General features: G+C 35.8%; 1 protein-coding gene across 2 annotated transcripts in view; it reads right to left on the bottom strand.

The window, feature by feature from the left end:
* Positions 1 to 13775, bottom strand: part of UGGT2 (UDP-glucose glycoprotein glucosyltransferase 2) — a 191763-nt gene that overhangs the window by 63463 nt on the left and 114525 nt on the right. For both annotated transcript variants that reach the window (XM_072782599.1, XM_072782600.1), the window contains exons 21-23: positions 9372 to 9578; positions 5421 to 5552; positions 42 to 166 (exon numbers count right to left, since the gene is read on the bottom strand). In XM_072782599.1, the coding sequence (XP_072638700.1) occupies positions 42 to 166; positions 5421 to 5552; positions 9372 to 9578 (464 nt within the window). The remainder of the gene's footprint in view (positions 1 to 41; positions 167 to 5420; positions 5553 to 9371; positions 9579 to 13775) is intronic.

Here is a 13775-nt window from a genome sequence, read left to right as displayed (position 1 = left end):
ATCCCCCAAAATGAATTGCTCTTATGATTTTAAATACTTACTTCTTTGAGCTAATTTCCATATTTTCAACAATGTCTTTAATTTCCTCTACTAAATTAGTAAATGTTATTTTCTCCAAGAAGTAAAAATCTTCTGTGTAGAAATTTTCATCTAAAGGTCCTAGGAACTTAAAATGAAAGTAGTTTTATTATTGTATACCTTCTAGAAGATACCAGTTTGGGACATTTTCTCATCAAATAGAAATTTAAGCAAAAATCGCTTACAGATTAAACAGATGTAGCTATCAATCTCACCATTTACTAAATCTACTGGAAAACAAAGAAGAGAAAAATGTTTCTCACTTTGATATTACAAATAACATTTGCATTAACACCAAAATCAAACAGACAGAATTAAAAAGTAGTAAACTGCTTCCATTTGAAAGTTTTATTTTGAAACATAATGCTTCCAATAACCAAAGGCTTTTTATCCTAAGGTAAATTATGAAACCAAGTATCTATACTTTATAAATCTTTTATTTTCAATTTGCTTTTTTATTCACCTATAAATTGCAGTCTACACTATGTCGATATGAATTAGTAAATAAGCAAGGTATAAAAGAGAAAAAAACAAGACACAAATCACATAACTACTGAAATGTACCAACCCATCTTCAATTGAACTGATGCTGTATAAATGGTTTGGAGCACAGCAAGGTCATGCAGGTAAGTTTTATACCAGTAACTAGAGAGGGGCAAGATGTCAAATTCCACATATCTAATTTCATAGGATGGCTATTCCATCATAATGACCACCAACTCTACTACCATTAGCATTCCCCGAGGCAACTAGCACATGCTGTCATCAGAATTTTATGAACCCAAGACTCGATGTAGAAGGTGAGCCTGACATAGTCTTATGTACTAAATAATTACACTTAATGACAAACAACTAGAAGGTATATCATCCAGAGTGTTTTTTTTTTCTTGGTAAAAAGATCAGAAAAAAAATTATTGTAGCAGACTTTCTTACTTCCTCTTCATCTGCTTCTGCAACTAATATTTTCTAAAAATTAATGAAGTTCTTGAATCTCTTCTCATTTGTCCATATCACAGGTAATATTCGTATTCAGCGAAACAAATACCACGTTTTGCTTTAAACACAGGCTCTTAAAAACGCAAAAAGTGGGCACTATAAAACTAAAAGTACACATATAAACATTTCATTGCTTTAAGATTTGGTAACACTTTTAAGACACCTTTGAAAGCACTTTCAATGTTGTATTTTATGGACTATGACTCGGAGAAGCCTGGAAAAGAGCTGGATTTTATCTATACCACCTCTAGTGACTGAAGCATTTTGGTTAATAACTAAGAAAAAGGAAATATGACCTCAATTTATTTTAAGGGGTTAATTAGATTGGCTATTCTTCATTGATTAAATTCACCAGAGAACGGCTGTATTTCACCTATGTAAGTAGTATAAAAAAGCTAGGAGAAGCTTGATTCTTTGGTATCTTAATTCTTCTACTTAAAATTGAATATAATATTTGTGGAGTAAGGTAACTTAAATAGTATAAAAATCATGGAATGTCCAAGTGAGGAAAAAGGAATATTGAACTTGAAAATCTTGTAAAAACATAAAAAAACCTAACTGGTGCTTATCCAACCTATCCATCTTTACATTTTGGAAATGTAATTTTTCAGTTATATAGAATAACTGTTGTAATAGAAATGCATTACCTCCTTTGAAAGCTCATTAATATTTCAGAAAACTCTGCCAGAGTATTCATCCATATGCTGAGCAAAAAACCTCTACTCTCATGGAAATCTCAGCAACTGGCCTGATTCTTTACTGACTCTCGTTAAGTGTAACGCAAATAGAGTCTACAAATGTACCCACTCTTTCTCATGATAGCCTTCAAATAGTTAAAGAAAAAAATAGGAATTAATATTTACTGAAAATTTACTGTCTGGGGCTGTTTTATGCCCTTTAATATAAACTATATTTAAGCTCTGATGACTGTAAAATAGACCATCACCATTCCCACTATTGAAATGACATTTTCAAACCAAGTCTCACAGAGGTCATACAATCAATGGTGGACATGGAATTTGAATCCAGATTTGTTTGGCTAAGAAAAAACCTTGTTTGTTTCTCCACTCTCTGCTACTCCTTGTGTTTCACTAATTTGCAAACCTGTAGGTTAATAATAGTAAATTTATTATAATTATAGTAGCAGTGTTAGTGTTTTATTTAATACTAAAAATACATAAATTTTTAATTCTTGAGCATATAGTAAGAAAGTATAAGATGATCACCACATCCTAGTTTTGATCACTGCATTAAACAATTTGACTTTGAGTATGTTCCAATTCTAACAAACATTGGACAGGTTCAGAATGAAAACTGATTCTAAAATGTTAGATTTCAACCATTAAACTATCTGGCTCAGAGTTGTAACTGCTACAATTGCTGTCATTATTGTGCTTTCTAGCATTACACTGAGACAGAGTAATTAGCTAAGTATTATATTACAGCTCATGAACCACAGTACTTCTTTTCAGACATATTATACTTTTCTATTCGAATCATAGTTCCACAAAAATATAAAATCATAAATTTCTATGAATCAACACAAAAGTCAACATAATTCAACTTAATATCCATCTCCAGCCCCAGCCTTTCCCCTGAATTCAACTCATATGTTCAACTGCCAACCCAATGAGCATAGGTGGAGATCCAGAACTGACCAATGAACTTCTCCTATGTCCAGAACTGAATTATTTTTCCCCTTCCATTCCTCCTGAACAACCCCACTCTGTCAGCAGACTTCCTTGCCTTAATACATGGCAACTCTACTCTGCCAGTTACATAGTTCTCTAACATCCCACATCAAGTCTGTCAGCAACTCCTGGTCACTCTTCCTCCAAAATATAATCCCAACCACTCCCCTCACTACCTCCACTAGAGCCATTCTGGTCCAAGCCACCATTAGCACTCACCAGGACTACTGAAATAGCTCCCAACTGGCTTCTTGACCCCCTATAGTTTATTCTGAATATAACAGCCATTTAGAGATCCAAATAAAACATAAGTCAGATCATGTCGGTCCTCTGCCCAGAACTATGAGCCTCACAACTCATTCAGCATAAAGCAGGAGTCCTTAAACGGTCTATAAAACTCTATATCATCTTGTAGGCAGCTGTTTTCTGTGCTTCTCTTCTGAATAATCTCTTTGTACCTGCTATTCCTAGAACACACACCAATCATCTCACCTTGGGACATTTGTCCTTACTGTGTCCTTTATCTAGAACATTCTTCTTCCAGATATTCTACATGGCTTGCTCTTTCACCTCCTCTGGTTCTATCCAAATGACACTTTATCAATAAGGATGCTATTTGTTGTCTGTAGCTGCCCACCAAAATACAAACTTCATGAAAACATGTTTTTTCACTACTATACTCTGAGAACCTAGAAGAATGTTTGATTCATAGCTGATGCAAAATTAGAATCTGGAGCGTTTTGGTTTTTTTTTTTAAAGATTTTATTTTAGAGAGAGAGAAAGAAAGAGAATATGAAGGAGGGAAAGGCAAATGGAGAAGGAGAGAAAAAGAATCTCAAGCAGACCCTGTGCCGAGTGCAGAGCCTGATGTGGGGCTCGATCTCATGACCCTGAGATCATGACCTGAGCTGAAATCAAGAGTTGGAGACTTAATTGACTGAGCCACTCAAGTGCCCCAAAGTTCTGATTATTTTCATAAATTTCAAGGAAAATGAAGAGAAACTATTATTCTAGGAAAAATAAGATAAATGTAACTAACTACATTTGTTATCACTAATATTGATAACATATGAATTACATTAAGCAAGGACAAAGAAAACATGAAGGAGTTTTTCCATAATGTATAACCAAAAGGCAAGGTAACTAGATACAGCAGGTGTAATTTTTCCTCTTTATCCTTTAAAATTCCAGGCAGATTCAAAAATACTTATATACTGTAAACCTGTTCTAAAAAGCTACATGTCCTCCCAAAGCAACTATCAAAAAGAAAAAGCAATGTAATTTCTGGGCTTCCACATACCTCACTATCAAATTCACAAATACTTCATCTATTACTATAATAATACATAACCGTTGTCACCAATTTGTAAAATAGCATTGCACAAAGATGAACCTTTAGTAGCTAATGCAATTAGCCTGGAAACTACATAGAAGCAGATATATTTGATTTGTGAAGGCTTGCAAATGAGTCCTTTACTATTCTCCAATTCCTAGGATTTATAGTTGAAGAAATAAAGAATAAGCATAATTTTAAGGGAAAATGAGATGGGAATAAATATTCATTAAGAGACCTCATAAAAATGTGGAAAACAGGGGCGCCTGGGTGACTTAGTTAAGCATCTGCCTTGGGCTCAGGTCATGATATTGGGGTCCTGGAATGGAGCTCTGTGCTCAGCTCCCTACTCAGTGGGGAGTCTGCTTCTCCCTGTCTCTCTGCTTGCGCTCTCTCTCAAATAAATAAAATCTTTTTAAAAAAATGTAGAAAACAAAGAAAACATTAAGAGTGTATTAGAAGACACTTGAAAGACAATTTAGGGATATATAATTTGGTAGTTCAAGCAAAGATATGTCAAACACATAGTTGAATTCTTGATGAATCTAACCACCAGATTCTATTTTTTAAAATCTAAATAATTCCTGAGAATAAAACCAGATTCTCACATTCAAAAAATAGTAATAAGTAAATATCATCATGAATTTTGTAGGTCTATAAAGATTCTCTAATCAGAAAAATGTTTCTGATATACTAAGAGAAAAAAGTATGATATAAAATTTTATGCATACATATATATAATAGGATTACAATTATGTATTTTTACAAACCAGATATGGCTATATAGAGTAGAAAAAAGGGTTAAGAGGTAAAACAATAAGCTATAATACATTTTATTAGGAGGGTAGGAGTAAGAGTGATTTTTCTTATAGATTTTAATGATTACATTAACAAGTATTACTTTATACCTCAAAAATAACAGTTCAGTACTTTTGGAAGTTAACACAATCAACTGTAGAGAAAAGCTACAAGAAGTAAAAGATGTCACAATGTACTTTCCACACCTACTCCAACAGTGGTTCTCAAGTCACAAAGGTTGCAGCAGATACTAAGTTGTTTGTTCTAATACTTGTATTACAGCAAAATAAAAGCTATCCCTATAAGAACATTTTTACCCACCACATTGATTTTCATCTTGGGGGGATGGGGTGGAATAACAAATAGTGTACCCTTTTATTTATGATGAGACCAGTTGGTATGTTCAGTACAGGAGCCTCATCCTCTGGAAGTGCTACATCAAGTGTGTTGTGATAGAAAAATATTTGAGACCCCCTAGATCATAAGGTCAGTGAGAAAAGTGAGCTACTGCTTTTTCTACTTACTTTCCCATTGCTGACAATACCTATTTCTCCAGGACTCAATTTAAGTACATCTTGACAGAACAGCTGATGAGTTCGGAAAATATTCACTCCAACAGTATTGTATTTTTTCTCAAAAGCATTCTTATCCATCCCCTAAAACATAAATTAAGAAGTTTGAAATCAGTAAGAGAAAATATGTTAAATCATTTTCCTAACAAAGAGTGCTTTAATATATTAATACAAAATTTGAAATTATTCTAAATTATGATTTTAAAAGGTACTATTTTCTTCTGAAACACAAAAAAGATTTCTTTGCCAAGTCAATTACAATATTTGTAAATCTTGTTACAAGTAGATATTGTATGTCATTCATTATTTGAAATTTTCAGGTAGATTATTGATTAGTAATATGCTAGGTGGCATCAACATAAATAAAATTTAATGTTAAAGTAATGAAACAAAATGTTTATTAAATTCTGAACTTAGTACCCCATTGGGTATACTCGGAAAAAAAAAAAAAAACTGTCCAAAATATAAACATCCTATCTCACACCACATTATACCAATCTCACAAAACCAATTTAGTGATAATGCATTTTATTTCTGAAATATAAAAATAATCCTCGGCAAGAGTAAAAAAGAAAAATATGGACATTCACCGAAAATAAACCATGAACAGGTTAGTCACATCTTTACACTAAGATATATTCTCCAGATCAGCACTTATCAAACTTTAAAATGCAATCACCTGGGTGTCTTGTTAAAATGTAGTTTCTACTCAGAAGATCCAGGGTGGGGCCTTTATTTTTGAATTTCTAAGAGGTTCTTGGGTATTCGCACAATGGCAGAAATGTTCCACCGCACTGTCCAATATGGTAGCCACAGCCACGGATGGTTATTGAGCACGTGACATGTGGCTAGTACAACTGGGGTGCAGAACTTAAATTTTAACTTAATTTAAATTTAAATTTAAAAGAGCCACGGGGGATCCCTGGGTGGCTCAGCAGTTTAGCGCCTGCCTTTGGCACAGGGCATGATCCTGGAGTGCCTGGATCGAGTCCCACATCCGGCTCCCTGCATGGAGTCTGCTCCTCTCTGCCTGTGTCTCCGCCTCTATCTCTCATGAATAAATAAATAAAATCTTTAAAAATAAATAAATAAAAAACAAAAGAGCCACAATTAGCTAGTGGATACAGTATTGGACAGTGTAGCCTTAGATCCTGTTTACTTCCAAAATCCCTGTCTTAATCACCCCACAAGCTCCTGAATTTCCAGCTCATGCAACCTAGTGTCATTAGACCAACCAATACTCAACCCCTTCAGTCCTAGCACTTATTGTCCATCATACCTCCCATAATTTTTCCCTGAGTTAGACCTCAAAGTCCTATACAACTAAAACCTTCCATGCTTAGATTCCTTGAATACTTCCCTGAATTCATATTAACCTGGCAAATCCCCAACTCTGTTTAATGCAGCTCTGCCTCCTCTGCAACCAGAGCCAAACTCTTAATACGGCTAGAGAAAAACATGTAACTAATACTGATCTCACATTCAGTTTAGGGTCATTAGCCTCAGGTGGTCCCTCAGAAACCTTCTCATGCTAATGTATTTAATTCACTTGCTCATTCTCAGAATTAAGAGAAAAGTATGTGGCATTTTCTCTTCTTTCTTCAAACCTCTAATAATACCTACTCTCACTCTATACTTGGCAAATAACTGGAATTTCTCCTGAAAATGAAAATAATTAGAAGTACTTCATTCTGCTACCACCAAATAAATCTACTCTTCTGTAACCATGCCCAAACATTCTGGCTTCTTTCTGGTTAAAGTGGATGAACAGTTCTTTAAGACCAACAGTTAACACTTGTCCATGGGATCCTGGCACCTCTTATCTACTCAAGAACCTTGCTCCTACTCTGCTCCCCTATCATCGTTTCTCACTGTTTGGATGGACTGTCCATTAGCATACAAAAAAGTGGTATCTCCCCAACCTAGATATTCTTGACCTCAAGTTATGTTCTATGTACAAAATATTTCTCTGTTTGCAATAAAGTTTCTTATAAGAGCTATCTGTATTATCTCTAGTTCCTGATTTCCCATTCTCTTTTCAATCTAATTTACTTTTTTATACCTACTACTCCACTGAAATAATTCTCATCAAAGTCACCAGTGATCACCTTCACAAGTAAATGGTCAATTATGAAGCCTAATTTCAGGAACATCTGCATGGTTGATTATCCTTTCCTTGAAAGACTTTCTCCAAGTGACTTTCAGCATACCACACTCTCCTGGTGATCTTCCTAACTTGTTGGCTGCTCCATCTGCCTCCTTTACTGGATCATTTTCTTGTATACTCCTATATGTTGGAATGTTCCAGAGCTGTTTTCAGCCTCTCTTCTTTCACCCAACTCACTTCTGAAGTATCTCATCCAGTTTCTTGGCTTTAAATGATATATAATGTTGCTAACTCTTAAAGTGTCTAACTCTAAAAATACCTCAACTCTGAATTGATTTCTATACTCATAAATTCAACTGTCAACCCAACGTGTCCACTTGAATGTCAACAGGAATCTACAACTTAATATGTATAGACTTAACTCTTGATCCTGTATGTGTCCAAATCTCTTCATCTAGACTTCCCCATCTCAAAAAAGGGCACCACTATCAATTCTGGCTGCTTAAGCTAAAATGTAAGGATATTACTACCTTCAATGTCATATACAATTGATCACTTAATCCTGTTGACTAGAGTTGTAACATTTTTATGTGCCAACCACTTCACTATCTTTACCACCACTATCTAGTCCAACACCAGTATTTCTTGCCTGGATTATTGCAATAGCATTCTAATTATTCATCATATTTCCGTTCTTCTGTTTACTACCAAATCTTCACATGGTATCATCCAGAGTCATCTTTTTAAAGATTATTCACTTCTTCAAGATTGCTCAATCGTTTCCCATTATACTCAGGAAAGACTTCAGTTCCTTACCGTGGCCTATAGGTGCTTGAAATATCTGGGCTCTTTTTCTGACCTCATCTCCTTGTACTCTCCACATCATTGTCTCTATTTTGCTCATAATGATCTTCTGCCTATATCTCAAACCTAGAAAGCCGGTTTCTGTGGCAGTCCTTTAGACTTACTGTGTTCCTGAATCTGGTACATTCTTCTCACAGATTTTCCATGGCTTGATTTCTCATTTCAAACTTCTGCTTAAATGTAGATGTCAGCCCTGACCAACCCAGCTAAAAGAGCATCCCTCAAACTATCTACCCTCTTTTTTCTTTATATTTTTCCAGTACCATTAAGTTTGTCTGTCTTTCCTACTACCATGTAAGCTATACAAAGCAGGGACTCAACATATCTGCCTTGGTTGAAAGTATATCTCTACTGTCTGGTAGACAATAAGTATTTTTCAAGGGATTAATGAATCTTCCTTTTTGAGGATCATCTTCCATCTTTAAAATTTTCCTCATACTGAACCCCTTCAGGGAAATACCTAAGTATTGGGGATCCCTGGATGGCTCAGTGGTTAAGCATCTGCCTTTGGCCCAGGGCATGGTCCTGGAGTCCCAGGATCAAGTCCCACATCAGGCTCCCTGCATGGAGCCTGCTTCTCTCTCTGCCTATGTCTCTGCCTCTCTCTCTCTCTCTCTGTCTCTCATGAATAAATAAATAAAATCTTAAAAAAAATACCTAAGTATTATATACATAATCCATTAGCTCCCCTTCTTCATTTAAGTACACATAGTAAACTAGAATGCCTTCAACTTCAAGGATCACAAAGTCACAGTAGAATATCTGGTCTGCTAAATGTCTTGATGCAAAGTCATATCATTTAATTTATCTACCTTTTCCTGTTTGAAGGAATGTTTATTATTTATTGATGTTTTTCAGTAACATAGTAACACCAGCTAATACTTTCTAAATATGCAACAGATACTTATTATTCCAAACAAATAGCTACTGACCTCAGTAAGGAATGTTTTAATTTTTTCTCCAGAGTAAATAGCTGTAGCAGTTTCTTCCTCTGCCAGTTTCCTGAGAAAGTTTCTCAAAAAGCTGTTTTTCTGTGTAAGAAAAGCTGCCAAAATTCCTCTAGAAATAACTGTGTTCTCTTCATTTATTTTTGATGTAGGATTATAAATAACCCCCAAACGGCTATGAACGCTTGTTTTCTGCAAAATACATTTATAGGTGAAAAAGATCAATATTTCACACATCTTTGTACAGCTGAACTTTTTTTTTTTCAATCAAGTTTGTTCACTTTACCACACAGCATCTTTCACTGTGGACATTTTACCACACTGCATCTTTCTCTGTGGATGCTTTACCACACAGCATCTTCCTTTGTGGATGCTTTACCAAACAGCATCTCTCTGTTTCCACTCAACATACTGGTTGTGTGATTTATCAACACTGTTTTGTGTAGCTGTAGTGACTTTATATTTTAGGACTTTACAGAATTCCACAGTATGAATATACTCTATTTTACTCATTCCACTGTTTGGCATTCAACAAACAGAGCAAGAAGAATACAGCATCAGCCATGAAGTCTTCTTGCTAGAACATGCTGAAGATGAATCTAATTAAGCTTCAGACATAACTTCCAGTACAGAGGAAATATAAGGGCTAAGGAACAAGTTAAAAATATACAAGAAAAAAAAATCAGTGAAATTCAGAATGTGAGATTTTTCTACAAAGCAACCAGCTTGGTCTCTTTAAAAAGTCACCAAAATGCGGATGTGACTGTTGTACCATAAGACAAACTAATGAAATGTCACAATGAAATGCATTGTGGGAAACATGTTTGGATCCTGGTTTGAAAAAAGACAAAACATCTCTGTGGGAACAATTTAATTCACTAAGTCTTCAGACTTAGTACTAACAATGTGATAGTGGTATTGCAATTATGTAGAAGAACATCCTAATTTTTGGAAAGTGCATGGTGAAATAGTAACGGATGATGTATGCTGATTTCTACAACTTACTTTAAAATGATCCAGACTATTACTTCCCTTCCCCTGGAAACAGAAAATTAGTAAAACAAATATGGCAAAATGTTAACAATTATTGAATACAGGTGTTATGTATATAAGTGTTCATTATATCAGTCTTTTGAACTTTGTGTAGCTTTGAAAAGAAAATACAGTCTCCAATAAACAGACCCAGAGAGCTATAAGGAGAGGCCCTAGTAAGATAAAGGCAGAAGTTAAATGAAATGAAAATGAGAGAGGCTCCAAATAGAATACTGGCAAGAATACAAATAAGAACTGATACCACAGATAATTAAATTAATGAATTAGATCAGGAGTTAGCAAATTACGACCTATGGATGAAATCCCATCTGGAACCTGTTTCCACATGGTCCTCCAGGCAAGAAAATGTTAGGGGAAATGATAGAGTAGCCAGAGGTCTAACAGAATCAGATAAAGAGATAGATGGAAGAGCTGTCCTGGGTCACACTCATCCTCAGGGTCAGAAAATTGTGTATATTCTATGCTGGCCCCACTTAGGAAAATGAGAATGGGGCATGGGGCATGCTTGAAGGCATTCCCCCTCAATAAACACTGCTGAATAAAAAACTACTCTGACTAGGCAAATCCAAGGAAGTCAGGTTTAAAAATAATATTAAATCTCATTCTAGGTCATCTGGAAGACTTCATGCCAAAGGCTGAATCTTCTCAGGAGTAATGAGAAAGGGAAATTCCAAGATACTATTCCATGGGTAAATGTTGGGCTAAATCATAAAACTCCTGAACTGGGAAAGTAGCCTTTAAGTCAAATACACATGCAACAGTAAAGGGTGAACATCTAACTGCTTATGGGGGCATAAGCACAAACTCTGGGTGATAATTGGCTTTTGCTGATTCAAAGGCAGTTTCTAGGAAACCAAGATAAAAGATAAAAACAAGGAAAAAAGTCTGAGCAGGAACATCAGAGAGAAACAATGAGAGGGAAACAGACTATAGAGTTAGTTCAGTCACATCAGTAAACAAATGATCAAACAAACAACAGGTAACCCTGGGGATGAAGTGATACCGACATCCAAATGTGTTATGTATTATATAAAATGTTTGGTTTTCAATAAACAATTATGAAACATGCACTAAAACAGGGGAGTATGATTCATGAAAAGGAAAAACACCAAGCATTAGAAACTATCTCTGAGGGGTCTTACACGATGGACTTAATGTATATATGTGTTCAAAGAACTAAAGGGAACCATGTTTAAAGAATTAAAGTATGGTAATAACTTATTACAGTGATAACAATAACAGAGAAATTGTAAAAAAGAAAGAAATGAAAATTCTGGAGTTGAGAAGTACAATAACTGAAATGAAAAATTCACTTAGACGGTTCAATAGATTTGAGTTGGCAAAAGGAAGAAGAATAATTGCTGAGTTTAAAGATAAATCCAGGGCAGCCCCGGTGGCTTAGCAGTTTAGTGCTGCCTTCAGCCCAGGGCGTGATCCTGGAGACCCGGGATCGAGTCCCGCATCAGGTTCCCTGCATGAGCCTGCTTCTCCCTCTGCCTGTCTCTCTCTCTATCTCTGTCTCTCTGTCTCTAATAAATAAATAAATAATCTTAAAAAAAAAGATAAATCGAGAGAATGATAATATGAAAAACAGGATGTAAAACGAATGAACAAAAATGAACAGATCCTCAGAGAAATGTGGGACACCATTAAACATACCAATATGTGCATCAAGGGAGAGCCATATACATTGTAACTACTGGGAAAAGGCAACCTGTCAGTCTTAGAAAGAACATGCTACCAGAAATTCTTGAGAAGAATGAGAAGGCAGAAGTCACATACTCCATAGATCCCTAACACCCTTTTTTGCAATGTGCTGGTCTGCAGGCCACTGATAGAAGCCAGAACATGTTCTTAGATTATCTAATATGACATGAAAATTCTCCTGGTTGATGTTATGTTTTGTTCCTAATATATTAACTATTCTTGGTGTGGTAGAGCACCTCCAAGAGGGCCCCCAATGATCCCTACTTCTTTGTACTCATGTTTTTATAGAGTTCCTCCTCATTACCAAATAGCAGCAATCTGTAAGAAACAGGTACTGTGGAAGCACAGTGTGTGACTTCTGAGGCCGGATCATAGAAGACATTGTTGTACCTGTCTCTTTAGTTTAGCACTCTGGGGAAAGTCAGCTGTCACGTTAGAAGGACACTTAGCAACGCTAAAAAGAGGTCTATGTGGCAACAGAATGAAGTGCTGTCTGAACAGCCTGTGAAAAGCTGAGGCCTCCTGCTAGCAACAAACCCTCTTAGAAGCTGATGCTCCAGCTCCAGTCATGCCTTCGAATGACTGTAGCCCAAATCCTGGCTGCATCCTAATGAGAAACCCCAAGCCACAATCACTCAGCCAAGTCACTCCTGAATTATTAAACCCCAGACACTGTGAAAAATAAATGTTTATTGTTTTAAACTGTTAAGTTATGGGGTAATTTGTGATCAGCAAGAAATTTATACTTAGCTAATACAAAACAATTCCATAAAATACTTTGGTTTATGTTTCTTATGTGTATTTAATCTAGACAGATTTTTTTGCTTAGAAATACAGAGTTATAAAAGAGTTTTTTGGGTTTTTCTGTTGGTTTTTAGGGATAATGACAGCAAATGGGGGGCGGCTGGGGAGAGGGAGAGAATCTTAAGGAGGCTCCAAGCCCAGTGTGGAGCCTAATGTGAAAGTCAATCTCATGAAATTATGACCTGAGCTGAAATCTAGAGTTCAAGAGTCAGGCACTTAAACAACTGTGCCACCCAGGTGCCCCTAGAAGAGTATTTTTAAATAAATATAGAAATGTATCCTATTGAAGTCTATTGGTTTGTAATTCTCTAATAACAAAAAAAAATTAAGGTTCATTTAAGGCTTAAAATACTCTTCACAGTGAGATAAATTTGCTTTTTCTTAAATAATCAGAGAAATAAAGTGCGTGCTGTCTGATAATGTGATGAAACACTGCTATTACAAACTGCTGTTGGTAAAAAGCAGATCTGGGGTCATCGATGTAATAGTACAGTCTAGAGCCATTCACTCTTTTAGCAGCCTATATATAATCATTAGGTATTAGTCAGATCTAGCTGTTACAACAAAGTAACCATGCACAGGGCTGCGACAACTGAACTGAAATTTATTTCCCACAGTTCTAGAGCTTGGAAACCTGAGATCAGGGTGTCAGCATGGTCAGGTTCTGGTGAGGACACTCTTCTGGGTGTCAGACTACTGATTTGTCCTTGTATCCACACATGATGGAAAGACAGTGAGCAAGGCTCTCTGATCTCTTCTTACAAGGGCACTAATCCCATTCATGAGGGCTCCACCTCATGACCACATTACCTCCTAAAGGTCCCA

The sequence above is a fragment of the Canis lupus genome, chromosome 17, assembly GCF_048164855.1.
Source record: "Canis lupus baileyi chromosome 17, mCanLup2.hap1, whole genome shotgun sequence".
NCBI classification, from domain to species: domain Eukaryota; kingdom Metazoa; phylum Chordata; class Mammalia; order Carnivora; family Canidae; genus Canis; species Canis lupus.
The sequence above is the reverse complement of the archived record's forward strand: the minus strand, read 5'-3'. Positions and strand labels throughout refer to the sequence as shown.